Source organism: Myotis nattereri (genome assembly GCF_964212035.1).
Source record: "Myotis nattereri genome assembly, chromosome: 13".
Classification (NCBI taxonomy): domain Eukaryota; kingdom Metazoa; phylum Chordata; class Mammalia; order Chiroptera; family Vespertilionidae; genus Myotis; species Myotis nattereri.
This window is the reverse complement of record NC_138088.1, coordinates 3,702,460-3,727,347: the sequence shown is the minus strand read 5'-3', so window position 1 is coordinate 3,727,347 and position 24,888 is coordinate 3,702,460. Positions and strand designations below refer to the sequence as shown.

At 41.0% G+C, this 24,888-nt stretch overlaps 1 protein-coding gene across 1 annotated transcript in view; it reads right to left on the bottom strand.

Annotated features, from left to right (window-relative positions):
* SHLD2 (shieldin complex subunit 2) overlaps positions 1 to 24,888 on the bottom strand; it is a 136,139-nt gene that overhangs the window by 25,966 nt on the left and 85,285 nt on the right. The window contains exon 7 of the mRNA XM_081104829.1: positions 10,682 to 10,888. Coding sequence (XP_080960955.1) covers positions 10,682 to 10,888 — 207 coding nt within the window. The remainder of the gene's footprint in view (positions 1 to 10,681; positions 10,889 to 24,888) is intronic.

Genomic DNA, 24,888 nt, shown 5'->3' with positions numbered 1-24,888 from the left:
AGGTCCAAGAAGCGCGGAGAACCCCAAACAAAAGGAATCCAAAGAGGACCACACCAAGACACATCATAATTAAAATGCCAAGAGCAAAAGACAAAGAGAGACTCTTAAAAGCAGCAAGAGAAAGAAACTCAGTTACCTACAAGGGAGTACCCATACGACTGTCAGCTGATTTCTCAACAGAAACTTTGCAGGCCAGAAGGGAGTGGCAAGAAATATTCAAAGTGATGAATACCAAGAACCTACAACCAAGATTACTTTATCCAGCAAAGCTATCATTCAGAATTGAAGGTCAGATAAAGAGCTTCACAGATAAGGAAAAGCTAAAGGAGTTCATCACCACCAAACCAGGATTATATGAAATGCTGAAAGGTATCCTTTAAGAAGAAGAAGAGGAAGAAAAAGGTAAAGATACAAATTATGAACAACAAATATGCATCTATCAACAAGTGAACCTAAGAATCAAGTGAATAAATAATCTGATGAATAGAATGAACTGTTGATTATAATAGAATCAGGGACATAGAAAGGGAATGGACTGACTATTCTTGGGGGGGAAAGGGGTGTGGGAGATGCGGGAAGAGACTGGACAAAAATCGTGCACCTATGGATGAGGACAGTGGGTGGGGAGTGAGGGCGGAGGGTGGGGTGGGAACTGGGAGGAGGGGAGTTATGGGGGGGAAAAAAGAGGAACAAATGTAATAATCTGAACAATAAAGATTTAATTAAAAGAAAAAAAAAAACTAACCTAAAAATCCCATGTGACTGTAGTCAGAAAGAAAAGCTTTAATTCTTACAAAGTAAAATTAAAGATGTATTTAATTTAGGCTAGGAAATATGTAAAAGCAAGACTAATGCAAAATCAGAATAGATAGAAGAAAATTTAGTAAGGTGAATCAGTCACAAATCTGGAACCTTCTATGAGAATGACGATTCATTCAACAAACAGAAATATAGCCCTGGAAGAGTTTCTCTAATAAACAAAACATTGATTAAAATAAAAATAATTAAATGACAATGTAACAAATGTTAAACTGCACTTTATTTTTAAAATCCATAGGAAAATTCTTAAACAATAAAAAATTTTAAACTCAGAAAGAAAAAGAAAAAAAATGCGAGGATAGTGTAAGGAGCCTCTGGGACAGCTTCAAGCGTACCAACATCAGAATTATAGGGGTGCCAGAAGATGAGAGAGAGCAAGATATTGAAAACCTATTTGAAGAAATAATGAGAGAAAACTTTCCTCACCTGGTGAAAGAAATGGACTTACAGGTCCAAGAAGCGCGGAGAACCCCAAACAAAAGGAATCCAAAGAGGACCACACCAAGACACATCATAATTAAAATGCCAAGAGCAAAAGATAAAGAGAGAATCTTAAAAACAGCAAGAGAAAGAAACTCAGTTACCTACAAGGGAATACCCATACGACTGTCAGCTGATTTCTCAACAGAAACTTTGCAGGCCAGAAGGGAGTGGCAAGAAATATTCAAAGTGATGAACACCAAGAACCTACAACCAAGATTACTTTATCCAGCAAAGCTATCATTCAGAATTGAAGGTCAGATAAAGAGCTTCACAGATAAGGAAAAGCTAAAGGAGTTCATCACCACCAAACCAGGATTATATGAAATGCTGAAAGGTATCCTTTAAGAAGAGGAAGAGGAAGAAAAAGGTGAAGATACAAATTATGAACAACAAATATGCATCTATCAACAAGTGAATCTAAGAATCAAGTGAATAAATAATCCGATGAACAGAATGAACTGGTGATTATAATAGAATCAGGGACATAGAAAGGGAATGGACTGACTATTCTTGGGGGGGAAAGGGGTGTGGGAGATGCGGGAAGAGACTGGACAAAAATCGTGCACCTATGGATGAGGACAGTGGGTGGGGAGTGAGGGCGGAGGGTGGGGCGGGAACTGGGAGGAGGGGAGTTATGGGGAGAAAAAAGAGGAACAAATGTAATAATCTGAACAATAAAGATTTAATTTAAAAAAATAATAAAATGCTCATTAAAGAAACTATTAAACTAGGAAAAAAAAAAAGAGCTTAAAAGTGTTCTGTCCTCTTGAATTTTTTGGAATAGTTTGAGGAGGCTAGGTGTTAGTTCTTCTTTGAATGTTTGGTAAAATTCACCTAAAATCCACCCAGTCCAGAACTTTTGTTTGCTGGAAGTTTTTAAATAACTGCTTCAATTTTGTTGGTTGTTATTGGCCTACTCATGTTTTCTGATTCTTCCTGATTGAGTTTTGGAAGATTGTATGTTTCTAGGAATTTGTCCATTTTGCCCAGTTTGTCCAATTTGTTGGCTATAGTCATTCATAGTATTTGCTTACAATCCTTTGTATTTCTGTGGTGTCCATTATTGTATTGCCTCTTGCGTTTCTGATTTTATTCACAGACAGTCCTTGGGTTACATCGGACTCAACATACGTCGTTTCGTGGTTATGTAGCCATCTCCCATTTATTTATAAAAAAAAGTTCTGTCATTTCGACATATGTACATATGTGCTTTATGTTTTTTATTATTTATTTTCCACAAGTAAAGGTCAGGAATTGTTATCTTTCTTTTACATTTTTTTTTTACTGTTTCACTTCATTACTACTATGTATGTGCTCCATGTGAGTGACATAGGTGCTTATGTAGGTGGGTTCCGACTTAAGACGAAAATCGCATTACACTGTGCCGTAGGAATGGATCTCCAATGTAACCCAAGGACCTACTGTATTTGGGTCCTCTCTGTTTCTTGAAAAGTCTGGCTAAGGGTTCATCTATCTTACTTATCTTTTCAAAGAACCAGCTATTCGATTTATTGATCTTTTGTACTGTTTTCTTAGTTTCAGTCATTTATATCTGCTCTGATCTTTATTATTTCTTCCTACTACTTCCTCTGGGCTTTTCTTTGTATTTTCTTTCTAATTCATTTATTTTTAGGGTTAGATAGCAATTTTTCTTATTTCTTGAGGTAGGCCTGTAATGCTATGAACTTCACTCCCAGTACTGCTTTAGCCATGTCCCATAGGTTATGGGTGGTTGTGTGTTCATTTTCATTTGTTTCCAGGAAGATTTTAATTTCTTGCTTGATCTCATTGGTAACCCATTCATTGTTAATAACATGCTATTTAGCCTCCATATATTTGAGTGTTTTTGTGCTTTTTTTTTATTGTAGTTGATTTCTAACTTCATGCTATTGTGATCCGAGAAGATGCTTGGTATTATATCAATCTTCTTGAATTTGTATAAACTTGTTTTGTGACCTAACATGTAGTCTACCTTTGAGAATATTCCATGCGTGATTGAAAACAATGTATATTCTGTTGTTTCGGGGTGAAATGATCTGTGAATATCAGTTAAATCCATCTTATCTGAGGTGTCACTTAAGGCCTCTGTTTCTCTGTTAATTTTTTGTCTGGAAGATCTATACAGTGATGTCAGTGAGGTGTTAAAGTCTCCTACTATGACTGCATTGCTATCAATCTCCCCCTTAAAGTCTGTCAAGAGTTTTTTTTTTATGTACATTTGTGCTCCTATATTGGGTATATATATGTTTATAAGGGTTATATTTTCTTGTCGAATCATTCCCTTTAGTATTATGAAGTAGCCTTCTTTGTCTCTTGTTATGGCCTTTGTTTTGAAGTCTATTTTGTCTGACATGAGTATTGCTACCCCAGCTTATTTTCCTTTTCTATTTGCATGGAATATATTTTCCTATCCCTTCACTCTCAGTCTGTGTGTATCTTTTGTTCTAAGGTGGGTCTCTTGTTGATAGTATATATATGGGTCATGTTTTGTTATCCATTCAGTCACCCTAATATCTTTTGACTAGAGCATTTAATCTATTTACATTTACAGTTATTATTGGTTGCCATTTTTATTTTCTTTGTACCTATAATCCTCTCTCTCTCTCTCCTTTTCTTCTTCTTCTTAAAGCAGTCTCTTTAACATTTCTTGCATTGTTGGTTTGGTGGTAATGTACTTCGTTAACCTATTTTTTTTTTTTTTGGTCTGGAAAGCTTTTTAATTTCACTTTCAATTTTAAATGATAGCATCACTGGATACAGTAGTCTTGCATTTAGGCCCTTGCTTTTCATTACTTCGAGTACTTCGTGCCACTCCCTTCTGGCCTAAAGTGTTTCTATTGAGAAGTCAGTTGACATTTTAATGGGAACTCCTTTGTAGATAATTTTCTGTCTCTTGCTGCCTTTAACTTTCTTTCTTTGTCTTTAACATTTGCCACTTTAATTATGATGTGTCTAGGCCTAGGTTTCTTTGGGTTCCTCTTGATTGGGGCTCTCTGTATCTCCTGAACTTGTATAACATTTTCCTTCACCAGGTTGGGGAAGTTTTCTGTCATTATTTCTTTAAACAGGTTCTCTGTTCCTTGCTCACCATCTTCCCCTTCTGGTATTCCTATAAGGTGGATGATTTTATGTTTCATGTTTTCCCAGAGCTCCTTAAGCAATCGTTTTGCTTTTTAATTCCTTTTTTCCATTTGTTTCTCTAATTGGGTATTTATTTCTACCTTGTCTTTCAAAACACTGATTCAATCCTCTGCTTCATCCAATCTACTTTTAATACCTTCCAGTGTATTCTTGATGTCAGATATATCATTCTTCATTTCTATCTACTTTCCTTTTCATGCTGTTGTAATTTGCACTAAGTTCCTTATGCATCTTTATAACCATTGCTTTGAACTCTATGTCCAATGTGTTGCTTGCCTCCATTTCATTTAGTTCTTTTTCTGGAGATTCCTCCTTTTCTCTCATTTGGGGATTGCTTCTTTCTCTCTCCATTTTAGCTGTCTCTTTGTATTTTCTTCTATGTATTAAATAGTACTATTGTACCCCCTAGTGTTTTGTGGGCAGGCATAATACAGAAAGTGTCTTGAGGGGTCCAATGGTGCACTCTCTTTGTTCACTTGAGCTGGATGCTCTAGTAGTACCCCTTGTGTGTGTTATTTGGGTTCTCCTGTTGTAAGTGGGCCTTGGTTATTGATGCCCTGTTTGTGGGAAGGATTTCCCCTCTGACTTGCTGCCAGAGAGGTTGGGGCTTGCTGGATTTTGCTCTGTTGTTGAATCTGGTCCCTTGGTGTATCTATCCTGGGTCTCCTGGAAGCTTCACTAGTGCAGGTGAATGTGAGTCACTGTCCCTGGGCAACCTGATTGAGGTATGAGAGACTGAAGCCCCTAGTAGTCCAGTGGCCAGAGGCTGGATCTGGCTTTAGCCTCACACCTTGCTTGTCTCTATTCTGAGTTGTACTCCCTTCCCCATGGATCTGGTCCCGCAGGTGTCAGCTGCAGGTGCTCAGGGTCGGCAGGGGCATGTGCACAGTCCTTATGGCATGTGACTCCCTAAAGTCCCAGAGCCCACTGTCATGCAACTCACAGTGTGGTCCCAGAGCCATGGCAGGGTCACTTGCAAGGTACTGCTGGTGTGAGACTCACCTCGGGGCCCCATCTCCTGTAGTAAGGGTCACCTGCAAGGCCCCTCTGGCATGAGACTCCCTGTGAGGTCCCAGAGCCCATGGCAGGAGTCACTTGCATGGTCTCTCTGGTATGAGATTCTGATTTTCTATTTTAAATCTAAGTCTTCAATCCCAGCAGGTAACTGTTTTATGTGAGCGGTAAAACAGAGAGTTGACTTCTTCATGACACCAAATTAAATGTAGTTCCTCTACTGCCTATGGCAGTGATGGTGAACCTATGACACGCGTGTCAGAGGTGACATGCGAACTCATTTTTTTGGTTGATTTTTCTTTGTTAAATGGCATTTAAATATATAAAATAAATATCAAAAATATAAGTCTTTGTTTTACTATGGTTGCAAATATCAAAAAATTTCTATATGTGACACGGCACCAGAGTTAAGTTAGAGTTTTTCAAAATGCTGACAGACCGAGCTCAAAAGGTTCGCCATCACTGGCCTATGGCATCCTTTCTTGCAGTGATCAGCTCCATAAGCTTATGGGGATTGAGGGGATGGGAAGAGAGAAGAGGGTCACACAAACATGAAACTGCTTTAGGAACTTATGTGACACTACAACATTACCCAAGATTTCACTAGTTAGTATAAATCTAGAGTCTTTTGTGGCCCAAGCAACTTACTTCCTATTTTGAAAGTTGTATAAAAGTTAAACGGTATAAAAATTTGTAAATTTTCTATCACTTGTGTTTATCTTCCAAAAATATTAATTTTAAATTATTAGTATTATTAAATGTTTCAATGCAGAACAGAGGATATAGGGTTCTCTGAGAATAAATCTCTATATTCCATACATGTTGGGTTTTTTGAGAGGTGTTGTTATTTTTGTTTTCCACTTGTACGCTCCTTAGCTTAGTTTTGCAATATAATAATACTAATGTCCATAATCATATTGTAAAACATATATCCATACCTATGTGAATTAACACAACTTGTAAAATTCTAATCTGGCATTCAGTCAATATAGAGTAAGAAACTAGATTCATGCTCCCACTTTGTGGTACAATAAAAAAAACAAATATTTGGTCTCTGTCCCTAGTCCTGGCACACAAGTCCAAAATCCCTGGAATCTCCAGAGTGATAACAGTATCTTTTGTATGCTAATGAAATGACTGGTATCTGGGGCCCATAGGTGGCTTCAGGATGAGGACTGGTCACCAGAAAGGCCCAGGCATGATTAGAGGGCTGGAACTTTCAGCTCTACCCCACAACCTTTGAAAGTTTGAGCTAATCACCAATGGCCAATGATTAAATCAATCATGCCTACTGAATCCTTGATTAAAAACCTAAAATAACAGGGTTCAGGGAGCTTCTGAGTTGGTGAACACACGGAGGTGCTGGGAGAGTGATGGACTTGAAGAGGACATAGGAGCTCTATGTCCCTTCAATCACACCTTGCCTTATGCACATCTTCCATTTGGTGGTTCCCAAGTTTTATCCTTCATAATAAACGAGTAAATGTAAAGAAATAGTGTTCCTGAGTTCTAGAAGTAGTTCTAGCAAATTACTGAATCTGAAAGGAGGGTGGATTGTGGAAACTCCAAACTTCGTAGCTGAGTCAGTATATGGGTAACATCTGGACTACATCTTGACTGAAGGAACCCATCTTAGAGGCCTGACTATGACTCCTTACTTTTAGTAAAATTCCATAGTTGAAATGAACCTAACCACATCCTTACAGGAAATAATGTAGGATGATAACATCCTTTCTTAACATCATGTTCTGTAAAATAGTTTTGTCAAATGGTAACTAGAATGTCTGCACAAACATTATTTCACAGGCCCTTAGAATGGTCCACCGACTACGGAAAACATCTTTTGACCACCTGGGATCAACTGCTACCAATGGTGATCGTGGGACAACTGACCTCATTCTCATTCCCAAGCCCTATACCCACCCCACAACCCCTATATAAGCCATCCACAAGAAACCATCTAGGCCAGTGATGGCGACCCTATGACACGTGAACTCATTTTTTTGGGTTGATTTTTCTGTTAAATGGCATTTAAATATATAAAATAAATATCAAAAATATAAATCTTTGTTTTACTATGGTTGCAAATATCAAAAAATTTCTATATGTGACACGGCACCAGAGTTAAGTTAGGGTTTTTCAAAATGCTGACACACCGAGCTCAAAAGGTTTGCCATCACTGGTCTAGGAGCTCGACTTCTCTCTTCTGGTGAACTCTCTTGTACACGAGCTCTTTTCAATAAACTCTATCTGCTTGATCTTGTACTGAGTTCAGTGCTCATTTCTATGACATTGATATTCAAGAACATGGCATTCAAGGTCCAGTAACATAGCCAAGTTAGAATATGCCCAGGATATAACACAGAAGTTTGGGTATCCTGGTACCTACTACTTGCAAGTGGCATCTGAAGAGAGTATAGTCTTGCAGAGATGAACTCTTAAAACTGTGGAGTCTGACACTAATTCCAGGTAGGTAGTGTCATAATTGAATTGTAGGACATCCATTTGGTGTCCAGAGAGTTGGAGAACTGGTTGTTGGTATCTACACTAATAAAAGAGAAAAATGGTAATTGTCGTACGGCGCTACCATTTTCATTGGCTAATCAGGGCTATATGCAAATTAACTGCCAACTAAGATTGGCAGTTAACTGCCAACTAAGATTGGCAGTTAACTGCCAACAAGATGGCGGTTAATTTGCATATGTAGGCACAATGCAGGGAGGCGAAAGGGAAAGCAGGAAGAAGCCCCCTGCCACTGACAGTGATCGGAAACCCAGGGGGGAGCTAAGAGCTGGGGGGCAGGGCAAAGGCGGCCCTGGGGCCGCCTTTGCCCTGCCCCCCAGCCATGATCGGAGAATCAGGTGCCTTTTCCGCCCTGGCCAGTGATAGCAGGAAGTAGGGGTGGAGTCAGCGATGGGAGCTGGGCACGGTCGAAGCTGGCAGTCCCGGGAGCTAGGGGCCCCTTGCCTGGGCCTAAAGCGAAGCCCACGATCGCGGGGCCGCTGCAGCTGTGGGTCCCCGCTGCCCGGGCCTGACGCCTCAGCCAGACGCGTCCTGTCCTGCAGGGGCAGGGGCGGAACCCGCGCGATCGTGGCACCCCCCGCTGCCACTGCGGGTCCCCGGTGCCCGGGCCGGACGCCCAGGCCAGAGGCGTTAGGCCTGGGCAGGGGCGGAGCCTGCAACCGCGGGGAGCTGGGGGGCGGAGCCGGGGATTGGGGGGATATGATGGTCCCCTTGCCCAGGCCTGAAGCCTGGGTCAGAGGCATCAGGCTTGGGCAGGGTTGGAGCAAGCGATCAGAGGGAGATGGGGGTCCCCTGCCCAGGCATGATTCCTGGGCCAGAGGCCTCAGGCCTGGGCGGGGGTCAGAGCCAGTGATCGGGGGGAGATGGGGGTCCCCTGTCTAAGCCTGACACCTCTGGCGGAGGCATCAGGGCTGGGCAAGGGGCCGATCAGGCGATCAGAGGGTGATGGGGGGTCTACGCCGCTGGCCGAGGCATCAGGCCTGGGCAAGGGGCAGAGCCAGCAATCGGAGGGGGCTGGGGGCAGAACCAGTGATGGGGGGAAATGAGGGTCCCCTGCCCAGGCCTGACACCTCTGTCAGAGACGTCAGGCCTGGGCAAGGGGCCGATCCTGCGATTGGAGGGTGATGGGGGTCAACGCCTGAGGGCTCCCAGTATGTGAGAGGGGGCAGGCTGGGCTGAGGGACACTCCCCCCCACACACACCCAGTGCACGAATTTCATGCACCGGGCGCCTAGTGGAAAAATAAAATCCATACATTTGGTGTCAGAAGTATTGTGTATAAAAATAGTTTGAACACTTGAAACAACTAAAAACCAAACAAAATGTATGAAACAACAATTCTCAAGACCTTGGATATCAAGCAGCAAAGGACGGTGATCCTTAAGAGATGAGAAGCAAAAGAAGTGTGCCCAGTGACTGCTCCAGTTTACAGACAAAAGAGTTTCCTGGCTGTGGTACAGGTAAGGGGAACTCAGACAGAGCCTGATGGTATCCTGGAGTTGAGAGGAGATCGAATTCTGAGTCTGGATGGCTAATACAGCTGGAGTTCTTGGGACAAGGTACTAGACAGATGAGAGCTACAAAAAAAGAGAGTTCTAGAGTACTACAGAAGGTCCCCCGGAAGGATTCAACTGAGTATTTACCAGTACATGTGACCAGAGGCCAAGGAAAGAACCATCAGAGAGGATGTTAGGAGCAATCCCTGAATCTTGGACAAAGCTGGGGGAAATGCATTTTCCCATCAGTTAGAGTGGAAAACCTCATCATCCATAGGGCACTGGATAGAGAACTCAGAAGCTGTACTTAGAGGGAACTAATGGCACTTACACGCCTACACTGGAAAAAAGAAAAAGTCTCATATCAATGACCTCAATTTACACTTAATAAATGAGAAAGAATGAAATCTATGAAAGCAAAAGAAAGGAAATAGTAAAGATCAGACCAGAAATCAATGAAATAGAAAACAAAAAAAATGGGAAAAAATCAATTTGAGAAGATCAATAAAATTGATAAACCTCTAGCCAAATTGATGAGAAAAGAAAATCGAGAAGACACAAATTAGCAATATCAGATAATACCAATACAGATGGTATAACCACTTTCAAAATAGTATAGCAATTTTTTAAAAAGCTAAACATATACCATAAAATCTAGCTATTCAACTCCTAGGTATTTACTCATGAGAAAAGAAAGACTATGTCCATATAATGCCTTATACATGAACTGTTTTCAGCCAAGAATTGAAAATAACTCAAATGTCCATCAACAGATGAAAAAAATCATAATATATTCATGCAATAAAATACAAAGGAATACATTACTGATTAGCACAAATACATTTCAAAATAATTGGCTAAGTTAAAGATGCCAAATAAAACAATGTACATACTGTATGATTCCATGTACAGTATATCAAATCATAGAAAATTCAAACTAATCTCTAGTGTTAATAAGCAGGTTGAATTAAATGATGAATTTGTCCCCTGCTTAGTAACTATACACAAAAAAAGTTTAAGTGATCTCTAACAATTACAAATTAATCTCAAAGATTGTAGGCAAAAAGCTAAGATGCCAATATCTGGTTCAGATATTTACAAAGATCTGTATTTCACTCTCATATTTAACTATATTTTTCCCAAAAAATGGTAGAGTCTTTGCTTGAAGTAAAACTAGCAATATATTATGTATATAAAGATCTTACCTGAACACTTTTCCTCCAGGTGTGTTGCTAAATCTGACATCTTCACAAAAGAGGACATGCTTTTTTGAAATTTTGCTTTAAATGTAATAGCCCTTATATCATCATCAAACAGGCACTCACAGGATGACCAAGGTGTTGTATGCAATTCTAGGTTTTCTGAGATGTAATTGCGCTGAACGAAAAGATATTTAAATTCCCAAATATAATCTTAAACAAAGAAATAAAAACAAAAAGTTATCAAAAAGGAAATAATATTGGATCAAAATCAGATTAAACAGATTGACCTGATTTAATCAGTTAAATACAACTCTTATCACCCTAAGGAATTTGGGTATAAGAGACAAAACATGAATGTTTTAAGGCAATAAGGCAATAAGATAAGGATGCTAGAGATAATTTTAATAAAAATTTTTTCTAAAATTTCATGGTCTCCTAAACAGTCACAATCCTATATAATAAAGAGGCAATATGCAAATTAACCCTAACACCCTCACAAGATGGCTGCCTACAACCAGGCCGGCAGGGAGGTGAGGGACAACCAAACAACTGAACAAGCAGGCTGCGTGGGGCGACCAGGCCAGCAGGGGGGTTAGTGAGGAACGACCAAACGACTGAACAAGCAGGCTGCGTGGGGCCACCAGGCTGGCAGGGGGTTAGTGAGGGACGACCAAACGACTGAACTGGCTGTGTGGGCGACCAGGCCAGCAAGGGGGGGCAGTTAGGGGCAACCAGGCTGGCAGAAGGAGGCAGTTGGGGGCAGCCAGGACAGCAGGGGGGGCAGTAAGAGGCAACCAGGCTGGTGGGGGGAGGGACAGTTAGGAGCGACCGGGCCGGCGGGGCTTGCAGTTGGGGGCGACCAGGTTGGCAGGAGGGGCAGTTGGGGGCAAACAGATTGGCAGGGGGAGGGGCAGTTAGGGGCAATCAGGTCGACACGCAGAGGCAGTGAGGGGCGATCAGGCCAGCAAGGGGGGGCAGTTAGGGGCGACCAGGCAGGCAGGCAGGCAGATGAGCGATTAGAAGCCAGTGGTCTAGGATTGTAAGAGTGATGTCTGACTGCTGGTTTAGGCCCGATCCCTAGGGTCAGACCTAAACCAGCAGTTGGACATCCCCCAAGGGGTCCTGGATTGGAGAGGGTGCAGGCTGGGCTGAGGGGACCCCTCCCCACCCATGCACAAATTTTGTGTACTGGGCCTCTAGTGTATTATAACCAACTGCTTTTCAGAGCAGCAAATTTTCATTTTGATATCTACAAAGATTTTTTTAATGATAAGGACATAGAAATGGACACATGTCTGCCATAATCAATATCTCTCACTGATTTTCAGTACCTTAGTTTTCTTATATAGCTAATTTTTCCAGAACAAAAAATTTATTAAACAGTTGTACCTATTTTTAATTCCCTTAGTAATAATTCTAATTCTTAAAACCATAATAGCACAGACATTATTGCCAAATAAGCACCCAATATAATAAAAGAGAAACATGCAAATTAACCATCCCTCTGCTATGCTCAAGCCACGCCCGCCAGCCACACCCACCAGCCACGCCCACCAGCCACGCCCACCAGCCAATCAGGAGCAAGTATGCAAATTAACTCAACTAAGATGGTGGCAGCCACAGGGCTGGAGCGAGCAGGAGGCTTGGGTTGCCCCTGGCGATGGAGGAAGCCAAGCTTCCCACCTGTCCTGGCCAGTCCTGGGCTCCGCTCAAGGCTACAAAGTTTCAATTATAGAAGATATATAAATCCCAGAAAAAAAAAGAAAAAGAAAAAAAGGAGAGGCTGGGAGCTTGGGTCACCAGGGGGCGTGGCCAGCCTGAAAACAGCCCTCAGCCCCTCACCCAGGCTAGCCAGGCACCCCAGCAGGACTCCCCAACCCTGAAGGGGCTGTGGGCAGCCTGAAAATGGTCCTCAGCCCCTCACCCAGGCTGGCCACACACCCATGGGGTGAGGATCCCCACCCTGAAGGGGATGTGGCCAGCCTGAAAATGGCCCTCAGCCTCTCACCCAGGCTGGCCAGGCACCCAGCAGGACGCCCCCCCCCCACCCTGAAGGAGCTGTGACCAGCTGCAAACAGCCATCAGCCCCTCACCCAGGCAGCCCACACCCCCATGGGGTGAGGGTCCCCACTGGGGGGCTTGGCCAGCCTGCAAACAGCCATCAGCCCCTCACCCAGGCTGACAAGGCACCCCAGTGGGGACCCCCACCCTGAAGGGGGTGTGGCCAGCCTGAAAACAGCCCTCAACCCCTCACCCAGGCTGGCCCAGCGGGACCCCCACCCTGATCCAGGACACCCTTCAGGGCAAACCAGCTGGCCCCCACCAGTGCACCAGGCCTCTATCCTATATAATAAAAGGGTAATATGCAAATTGACCCTAACAGCAGAACCACTGGGAATGACTGGTCACTATGACACACACTGACCACCAGGGGGCAGATGCTCAATGCAGGGGCTGCCCCCTGGTGGTCAGTGCACTCCCACAGGGGGAGCTCTGCTCAGCCAGAAGCCAGGCTGATGGCTGCCAGCACAGCAGTGGTGGCAGGAGCCTCTCCTGCCTCCTCAGCAGCACTAAGGATGTCCGACTGCAGCTTAGGCCTGCTCCCCGCTGGCAAGTGGACATCCCCCGAGGGCTCCCAGGCTGCCAGAGGGATGTCTGACTGCCAGCTTAGGCCCGATCCCCCGGGGAGCAGGCCTCAGCCAGCAGGTGGTCATCCCCCGAGGGGTCCCAGACTGCGAGAGGGCACAGGCCAGGCTGAGGGACCGCCCCCAAGTACACAAATTTTTGTGCACCAGGCCTCTAGTATACTATATTAATACATTCATCTTTAAAACTATAATAAAACAAAAAGAGGTCTCTTTGAACTAAGTTTTCAATATTAACAGCTGTCTTTTTAGTTTACCCCGTACTTCAGTTCAACATCTAATTCACATGCCCCCACCTACTTCCTAAGCTTTCATTATTTTGACAGTGTGTTTTTTTGTCAGAGAATTTTAAAACAAGTCAGAATATCTGTATAATGTTGCATCATTAGAAAAAACTAAATCAAAAACAAAAAAGAATTGAAGCATATATTTTCCAAGTTGCTGTTTTAAACCAATCACTATTTTTAAAATAGCTCTCTTATCTTATGACAAAACACACAGACAAGCTAATAAAAAAAATAGCAGCCATAATCTCAATACACCCAAATAAAGTTAACATTTGTTTTCAATCTATTTCATTTTTACTTAATATGTCAAATATATTTTTACATGTCATTAAGTATTATTCCACATTATTTTAAAACCTGCATAACATGCCATTGCACAGATAGACCAAAATCTTAAAACTTATTAGAGCAATCCTCTATTTGGGGGCATGTTGATTGTGTTTTACTTTTCACTATTATAAACAGTACCATGATAAGTACATTTTTAGCTACATCTTTATGCATAGCCATGATGTATTTCTACAAGTATAATTTTTAGGTCAAAGGCATTCCAAATTCTAAAGCTTTTGTATGGATTGCCAATTGTTCTCAAGAAAGGCTTTGCCAATTTACATTTCCAAGAGTTTATGAGAGTCATTGCCTCCCATATCTTCTCTATTAATTTCTTAGGAGAAAAATAATCTGTTGTTTTATTTGTGTATCTTCAATTACTAGTCAGAGTAATTTTTTCTTATATTTATTAGCCATTTCTTCTTTGGGGACTTGCCTGTTCATGTATCTTTTGCCCATTTATCCTTTATAAATATATTTGTCTTTTGCTTACTGCATTATATTCTGATAAAATGAAACTTTTTTTCTGGTTTTTCACTTGTTGTTTAAGTTGTATATTATGATTTATATATATATTATAGTAGTTAATGTTGCTGCATTTTATTTAGCCTATTAACTTTGGATTCCAAATAAGTTTGCTTATATTTTCTTCTACTACTCATTGTTTCTTTTTAAAAACATGTTTGAATCTCTAATGTATCTGTGATTTATTTTGGCACAAATATAAATTATAAATTTTATTTTATTTTTTCCTCAAATTTTTAGCTAGATATTCCAAACATTACCTAAAAAGATAAAAGTTTGCTTTTATTTTTTAATTATAAGATTAAAAAAATTTATTGTAAAATATTTAGATAGTAAAAGAAAATGGAATTAATAGGTGAAATAAGATTGACCATGGTTTAATAAGCTGGATAATGGTGCTCTATAAGTGTTTGAACTTTTCCATACTAAAAGGTTGAAAAAATAAAAGCAGATTTCACTAACACATAACATTTTAACTAAAGATATAAATAAAAAATAAAAACCACATAATATTACCATACAGAGATAGCCACTGTGAGCATTTTAGTATCTATTATTTCCAGACTTTTAAGTGTAAATACATACTTATATATCCACTTTTATTAAAATAGGGTCCTATGCTGCAGGAAGTTTTATAATCTACTTTTTTAAAAAATATATTTTTATTGATTTTAGAGAGAGGAAGGGAGAGGGATAGAGAGATAGGAACATCGATGAGAGAGAGAGAGCGTTCCGTTGCCTCCTGCAGACCCCTTACTGGAGATCGAGCAGGCAACCCAGGCATGTGCCCTGACCAGGAATTGAGCTGGGAACCTCTTGTTTCATGGGTTGATGCTCAACCACTGAGCAACACTGGCTGGGCTATAATCTACTTTTTAAACTAATTACCTTTTCCTCTCTCCAGGCTAGTGCACTTACATGTGTTTGCCAGTGAACACAAATGACCCCTTTAACTGTTCCCACACCCTCTAAAATATGCGTAGGCATTCCTATTTGCATGTTTCAACCCAGTCCTCTAGGCCACAGTTGATGGAATCAGATTCCATCCGGCCAATCAGATTCTCTTTGCTGGAAATTTGGAAATGGGGCTTATCTCTTAAAAATAAAAGTAAAATTAGGAGCTACAGAGTAATCACCTGCTTTTCGCCTGGTTGAGAAGCAGAGAAAATTAGCACTGAGTGAATGAAGCAGATATATGGAGAAGCGGCCTGGACCCACAAAGCTGTTCAGCTCAGAGTTCCAAGTCCCCGGGAAACCCATAAGTCTTCTTGTATTATGTGTTATGAGATACTCCATATTTCAAATATAACTCCCTCAATTAAGTTAACCAGAGTAGAGTTCTAGTTCTAACTACAACCCCTCAGTGCCCAAGTTTAAATATAATTCTTAATGCATGCCATGGATTGCAAAATCTTCATGTGCATGCATTTTTAACTTTTACAATTTTTTCTATTACTTGAAACAAGTGAAGTTATTTCCTCCTCCAACTTGAGTCCCTTCTTCCATAAAGATAGTGGGAATTTTGAAGGTTGCCTGATCTGTATTTTATTCTTCATTCATTCATCCACAAAGATAATATTTACTAGGGCAGGCATAGTGCTGTGTAATGATGACACAATGGTGAATAAACGATTCATAGAACTCTACTGAGAAAATTAGTTAATTATTAAGCCAGCCAATAGGCTAGATAAACCCAATTGTGTTAAGTGGCACAAATGAATACAAAGGGTGATCTGATGGAGAGTGGCGTGTATACACATATGGGAGGCTTCCCTCAGGAGATGAAGTTGGAGCTGAGAGAAGGAGCCACGCATGAAGGAGAGATGCAGTAAAAAGCATTCTAAGCAAAGGAAACATGAAAACTCAATTTACTAAGGCAGGAAAAGGATTGGCATGTTCAAGTAACAGGAAGGAGTCATATGCAGGTTAGGCTAGTAAGTTTGAGGGAGTATGGTACTGAGACAATTTGTGATACATTTCTATATTTGAATCATGAGTTAAGGGTATAACTGGGGGAGCCAGAATTAGACTTCTGATCAAGATGGTGGAGTAGGTAAATGCGGTACTCACCTTCTCCCATAACCATATCAAAATTATAACTGAACAACAGAACAACCATCATTCACGTCCACCTAAAATCTGGCTGAATGGAAGTGGTACAAGTAGGACATAAAGAAGCCACATCAACCCTGGTAGGAGAGGTGGAGATGCAGAAAGAGATGGTCCCGCACCCACAAGTGGAGGATAAAAATCAGGAGGGATGTCTCAGCTGCAGAGGTCCCAGCTGAAAAGCGAAGAGTCCCAGCCCCACACCAGGTGCCTCAATCCAACATTCCAGTGCCAAGAAGAGAAGTCCCCACAACTTCTGGCTGTGAAACCCAGCAGGGATTGAGGCTCAGTGAGACAGAAGTAGCTAAAGTCCCAAGCGGTTCATTTTAAAGGGCCCGCACATGAACTTACTCAGGGTCACTCCCTCTGAGCTCCACAGCACTGGGTAAGCAGTGCAAAGGCCATCAGAGACATGTGGGGAGGAACTGAATTGTCTGGCAACAGGGCAAGATCTCAGGGGATAGGAGGCAGATTTCTCCCAGACAGAAGTGCTGGCAGAGGCCATTGTTCCTTTGATGAGACCTACCCCCCACAGAGCTGGTGGTGGGCACTATTTCTGAGTCTCCATCAACCTGGCTAACACTGTTTGCCCCATCCTGTTGATTCCCTCAGGCCACACCCCACCAAACTTCCAGGCCCAGCCAAGATGGTTCCAGTGCCTTTTCCATAAAAATGGCTTGTCTTGGCTCAGGCTTCAGATTTTCCTAAAATCTCTCAAATAAGCAGCATCTAGCGTTAGCATGCTCTATACCTTTCACTAAGTGGCCCCAGCTTAGCACTAGTAGCAGCCAGACTTGCTTCACAGCTTGCCCTCTACTGGACAACTCCAAGCTCAGCACAAGTAGCAGCCATCTGCAGGTCAATTTATAGCTCACACCAGGTAGCTGCAGGTAGAAAACAGGTGGCAACTGACCTTGGCCTGCACCTCCTGGGAGGCCTCAGAGCCAGCACACACTTCAGACCATGTTGAAGCACCAAGCAACCACCTCCACAAGCAACACACTCAAGGGAGGGACTCAACAGGCACCAAAGTCCTGCTGAAGTAAATCCTGCTCTGTAGGGTGGGCCCCTGCACAGCTGATCCTCCACATGGTAGCAGCCAGTGCTTGCAGTCAGTTGGCCAGGAGGTAACTCCCTCCCATTGCCATGCGAACAGCAACCAAGGCTCAACTATCACAGGAGGGTGTTCACAGCCCAAAAGGGGAGTGCACCTGGAGTGCCCAACTTGGTGATCGGGAAGGCAGTGCAACTGGACCCTACAGAACACCTACTACATTAGGCCAATTTACCAAGCCCAGGAGACATAGCAGCTCTACCTGATACACAGAAACAAACACAGGAAGGCTGCCAAATGAGGAGATAAAGAAACATATTCCAAATGAAAGAACAGAAAAAACTCCACAAAAATCTATAATAATAAAAGCATAATATGCTAATTAGACCAGACATCCTTCCGGACGACCTTCCAGATGAAGCCATGGTTGCGAAGGAAGCCTGGGTCCCGGGTAACTGCCAATGGCTGGAGGGAAGCCCGGGTCCCAGGTGCCAGAGGGAAGCCGGTGCTGGCAGCCAGGGAAAGGAAGGCCTACTCTTGCATGAATTTCATGCATCGGGCCTCTAGTAACTAAATAAAATGCAGATAACCAATCTACTAGATGCAGAGTTCAAAACAATGATTATAAGGATGCTCAAGGAACTTAGGGAAAGAATGGTTGAACTTAGATATAACTTCAAAGGCATAAAAAAGGGCAGGGAAACCATAAAAAACAACCAGTCAGAAATGAAGGATACACTAACTGAAATGAAGAATAATTTACAGGGAATCAACAGTAGAGTATATGAAACTGAGAAATCAGCGATTTGGCATGTAAAAGGAAGCAAAAACACCCCATCAGAACAGGAAAAAGAAAATAATAATCTAAAAGAAAAATGAAGCTAGTGTAAGGAGCTTCTAGGATAACTTCAAGCGTACCAACATATACATCATGGGGTGCCAGAAGAAGAGAAAGAGCAAGAAACTGAAACTTATTTGAAAAAATAATGAGAGAAAATTTCCCTAACTTGGTGAAGGAAAGAAACATACAAGTCCAGGAAGCACAGAGTCCCAAACAAAATGAACCCAAAGATGTTCACACCAAGACATACATCATAATTAAAATGCCAAAGGTTAAAGACAAATAGAGAATTTTAAAAGCAGTACGAGAAAAGCAATTAGTTATCTATAAGGGGGGGGGGGTCCCATAAGACTGTCAACTGTTTTCTCAACAGAAACTTTGCATGCCAGAAGGGATTGGCATGAAATATACAAAGTGCTGAAAAGTAAGGCCCTACAACCAAGATTATTGTAACCAGCAAAGCTATAATTTAGAATCAACGGACATATAAAAAGCTTCTCAGACAAGAAAAAGTTAAAGGAGTTCATCACCACCAAACCAGGATTATGTTGCAGGATCTTCTTTAAGAAGGGGGGAAAAGATTTTTAAAATATGAACAAGAATTCCTAGTTGAGTAGCTCAGTTGGTTAGTGTCCTTCTGATACACCAAGGTTGCAGGTTCAATCTCCTGTCACAGCACATACAAGAAGCAACCAATGATAGCATTAATAAGTGGAACAACAGCCCAACTGTTGTGGCTCAGTGGTTGAGCGTTGACCCAGGAACCAAGAGGTAACCAGTTCAATTCCCGGTCAGGCACATGCCTGGGTTTTGTGCTCAATCCCAGTAGGGGGTGTGCAGGAGGCAAACAATCAATGATGTTTCTCTCTCATCGATGTTTCTATCTTTCTAGCCTTCTACATTCCTCTCTCTCTGAAAAAAGCAATACAAATAAAAATAAGGAAAACAACAAAATCAATGATTCTCTCTCTCTAAAAATCAATAAAGTAAATAAATAGTATTGTTTTAAAAATATGAATAAAATGGCAATAAGTATGTACATATCTATCAACAAATGAATCTGAAAAACAAAATAAACAAGCAGAAGAGAGACAGACTCATAGATACAAAGAACATTTTAAGGTGATCACCTGTGGGGATGAGTGGAAAAGGTGAAGGGATTCAGAAGTACAAATTAGTTGGGGGTGGAGGAATTCAGCAGAAAATAAAAATAACTCATCCACATGGACAACAGTGTGGTGATATGGGAAGGGGGGAAAAGGGTATCGGGGCCATAAATGGTGAATGAAAATTAAATTAAATTTCAAAAAGATAAAATGAAATAAAAAGAAGTATAAGTTTGTTGTTATAGAATAGTCATAGGGATGTAAAGTACAGCATAGGTAGTATAGTATTTTAAGAACTATATATGGTGTCAGATGGTATTGGATTTATTGAGATGATCACTTAGTACCGTGGTCGGCAAACTGTGGCTCGCGAGCCACATGCGGCTCTTTGGCCCCTTGAGTGTGGCTCTTCCTAAGCCTTAGGAGTACCCTAATTAAGTTAATAACAATGTACCTACCTATATAGTTTAAGTTTAAAAAATTTGGCTCTCAAAAGAAATTTCAATCATTGTACTGTTGATATTAGTTAAACTCTGTTGACTAATGAGTTTGCCGACCACTGACTTAGTAAGTTATATAATGCCTAATCACTGGGGTGTACACCTGAAAGTAATATAATATTGTATATAAACTATAATTGAAAAATAAGAAGTGATTTAAATTTTTAAAAAAGTGACTAGGTTTCAAACCTCAATGAAGACATTACTATGATTTTGCATTAAATAAAACCACAAATATTAGGATTATTTGCATTTACTATGTGCTTAATTAGCTATGTCATGAGAATACTTTATTGCTATAGTATTTTAAAAAATATTAGACTTCTATTAAATAATTTCAGGAGGATATTGCATTGAAATGGTATTTAGTTGTGAACAGCTTATTTTATGTATATTCAAATATTCTTAAGAAGTGTAATTTAGGTCCCCCAGAACACCCTCATTAGGACCAAAATGTGACCAATGCTTGCTACATATGAAGAATACCAAACATGAACTGGGAATTTCTTATTATTCTTCCTCAAAACATGAGCTCTGTTATCTCTAGTATTTAATAATGACTGAATCAACAGTGATTCAATATTATCCTTTCTAATTATACCACCTAAAGTTGCATTGTTTTTAATCCTTGGGAACAAGTAAAACAAGTGCCCAATATAAATAAAATTTGATGGAAAATGCTTCAAGAAATTACAAATAAATAGACAGAATGCTGGAAGTAGTAATCACTTACTTAAATGACCCTTCAAAATAGGTATTGTGCCATTTTTTAAAGTATCTTGAGGTATTGAGATGGATATCAAAACTTAAAATCATGGTTATGGACCAATTAGACAACTGGAGTGAGGGTGAGAGTGTGATTGGGTGAGTGTGTGTGAGGGAAACTGTGCATGCATGTGAGTGTGGGAGAGCATCCGTCTGTAGGAATGGGGGTTCAGGGTGGTTCAGGAGCTCCTGGAGTAGGAGATTCTTGGCCTGCTGATTCCCACCACTTGACAGAAGAGAACCCACCATTTTGAAAGAGCTGCAGGGTCCTCCCTAGGAGGAGGATGCAGGGAGCAGCCCTGTCCCAGTGCCCCTAGCCCACAGACAGATGTGCATGGCCCCACTGCTTGTACCCAAACACCGTGACCCAACTCCCCCAGATGCACAGACCTGTCACCATTACCCAGGACACACAAACCAGACATCAACTCCATGCACCTGAAATGAGGGCCTCGGAGGACCGGCTTGTTGCCTTGACAGGCAGTGCATGGGGCCTGCCCCACCATATTGGCACGCAGTGTACCCAGCTGTACCACACACACATCAGCAGACCAGTGCCCAGCCTGCTCTGCCACCATGACACATGGCCTGCCTGGACACAGGGACCTGCCGCCCTGAACCAGCACACCCAACCCAGTGCACCGTTGCCTTGCACTGCCACCATGACCCAACTCCCCCAGATGCACAGACCTTTCACCAGGACTGAGTGTGCCTGATTCAATACCCCTGGACAAACGGCCCTACCACCTGACACTGCCCAGTAGATATGACCCGATGCCCCCAGATGCACAAACCTGCCACAGTGACAGGGCATGCCTAACCTGGTGCCACCCGAAGACTGGACCCACCACTGCAACCCGCATGACTAGTCACCTCTGGAAGCATGATATCCCCTCCCCGCTCCCCACCACTGCTAAAATGGGGAGACAAAGAAACATCCCCCAAGTGAAAGAAAAGGAGGAATCGCCAGAAAAGTAACTAAATGAAATGGAGGCAAGCAATTTGTCAGCTAAAGAATTCACAGTAATGGTTATAAGGGTGCTAAGGAACTTAATGAAAACTACACCAGTGTGAAAAAAGAGATTGAAACAATGAATAAGAATCAAACAGGAATGAAGAATGACATAGCTGAAATAAAGAATACCCTGGAAGGGTTCAACAGTAGACTAGAAGAAATTGAGGACCAAATAAGCGAATAAGAAGAAAGAGTAGAAAAAAAACACCCAATCAGAGCAGCAATTAGAAAAAATATTAAAAGCAGGAGGAGAGTTTAAGGGAGCTTTGGTACAACATGAAAGTTAAAAACATCTGCAAAATTAGGGTACCTGAAAAAGAAGAAGCTGAGTAAGGAATAGAGAACCTGTTTGAAGAAATAATGACTAAAAACTTACCTGACCTGGTGAAGAAAAAAAGTCACACAAGTCCAGGAAACACAGAGAGTCCCAATCAAGATGAACACAAAAAGACCCACAACAAGAGACATCATAATTAAAATGGCAAATGTTAAAGACAAAGAAAGAATCTTATAGTCTGCAAGAGAGAAAGTTATCTACAAAAGAGCTCCCATTAGGCTGCCAGCTGATTTCTCTATAGAAACACTTCAGACCAGAAGGGAGTGGCATGAAGTATTCAAGGTAATAAAAAACAAGTGACTCTAAGACTACTCTATCCAGCAAGGCTATCATTCAAAATTGAAGGCGAAATTAGAAGATTCACAGACAAAAAGAAGGCTAAAGGGGTTTATTACCACCAAACTAGCACTGCAAGAGATGCTAAAGGGACTGTTTTAAGAAGAAGAAATAGAAACAGAGGGGGGAACATAGACATAAAGAATAAAAATAGTAACAAATAAGTACCTATCAATAACAACCTTAAATGTAAATGGCATAAACGCTCCAATTAAAAGACATAGGGTAGCTGAATGGATAAAAAAAACATGACCTATTTATATGCTGTCAACAAAAAGACCCACCTAAGAACTAAGGACTCAAACAGGATGAAAGTGAAAAATGGAAAATTTTTTCCAGGCAAATGGAAATGGGGAAGAAGAAAAAAAGCCAGGGTAGAAATACTCATATCTGACAAAACAGACTTCAAAGCAAAGGCCATAACAAGATACAAAGAAGGTCACTACATAATACTAAAAGGATCAATACAACAAGAGGACATAACCCTGGTAAACATATATGCACCCAATATAGGAGCACCCAAATACATATTTTAAAAAATCTTCTGGAGGATTTAAAGGGAGAGATTGACAGCAATATAATCATAGTATGGGGATTTTAACACCCTTCTGATATCACTGAGAGATCAGTGAGATATCACTGGACAGAAAATCAATAAAGAAACAGTGACCCTAAATGACACACTAGATCAAAAGGATTTAATAGACATTTTCAGAACATTTCAGCCCAAAGCTGCAGAACATACATTCTTCTCAAGTGCACATGAGATTATCTCTTCAAAGATAGAACACATGTTAGGACACAAACTAAGTCACTATAAAATCAAGGGTAATAAAATCATATCAAGCATCTTCTTGGATCACAATGGCATAAAACTAGAGATGAACTACAATAAAACCACCCCCAAACATTCAAACACACAGAGGTTAAATAGCATGTCATTAAACAATGAATGGGTAACCAATGAGATCAAGAAAGAAATTAAAAACTTCTAGAAAAAAAATGAAAACGAAAACACAACATCTCCAAATCTATGGGACAGAGCGAAAGCAGTCCTGAGAGGGAAGTTCATAGCACTACAGGCCTACCTCAAGAAACAAAAAAAAATTGCTAATAAACTATCTAACCCTACAACTTAAAGAATTAGAACAACAAGAAAAGCCCAGAATAAGTAGAAGGAAGGAAATAATAGAGATTCAGAGCAGAAATAAATGACATAGAGACAAAAAAAAAAAAAAACTACAAAAGATCAATAAAACCAAGAGCTGGTTCTTTGGAAAAATAAACAGCATTGATGAACCTCTAGTTAGACTCATCGAGAAACAAAGAGAGAGGATTTAAATAAATAAAATCAGAAATGAAAGAGGTGAAGTAACAACTGACACCACAGAAATAGAAAGGATTGTATGCAAATACAATTAACAACTATATGCCAATAACCTAGAAAACTTGGATGAAATGGACAAATGCCTAGAAAAATACAACCTTCCAAAACTGAATCAGGAAGAATCAGAAAACCTGAATAGGCTGATAATAACTGATGAAATTGAAGTAGTAACAAAAAATAAAAAAAAAATACCTGCCCTGGCCAGTTTGACTCAGAGGATAGAATGCCGGCCTGCAGAGCAAAGGGTCACAGGTTTGATTCCAACCAGGGGCAGGTACCTTGGTTGCAGGCTTGATCCCTGGCCCCCATTGGGGTACGTGTGGGAGGCAACCGATCGAAGTGTCACTCACACATTGATTTTCTCACTCTGACTCTCCTGGTCCCTTCCACTCTCTCTAAAAATCAAAGAACAAATATATTCTTGGGTGAGGATTCAAAAAAATATATCAAACAAAAAAACCTCCCAGCAAACAAATGCCCTGACCTGGCAGGATTCACAAAGGAGTTCACCAAATATTCAAAAAGAACTACCACCTATCATTCTCAAACTAATTCAAAAAATCCAAGAGGAAGGAACACTTCCAAGCTCTTTTCACGAAGCCAGCATTATCCTAATTCTAAAACCAGATAAGACAAATAAAGAGAACTACAGGCTAATATACCTGATGAACATAGATGCTAAAATTCTCAACCAAATATTAGCAAATTGGATCCAGAAATATATTACAAAGATCATACACCATGAACAAGTAGAATTTATTCCAGGGATGCAAGGCTGGTACAATATTTGCAAATCAATAAACGTGATACATCAGATAAACAAATTGAAAGATAAAAATCATATGATCATATTACTAGATGCAGAAAAAGCATTCCACAAAATCCAACACATTTTTGATACAAACTCTCAGCAATGATACAAAATTAACACCCAGAAATCATTGGCATTTTTATATACCAACTAGAGACCCGG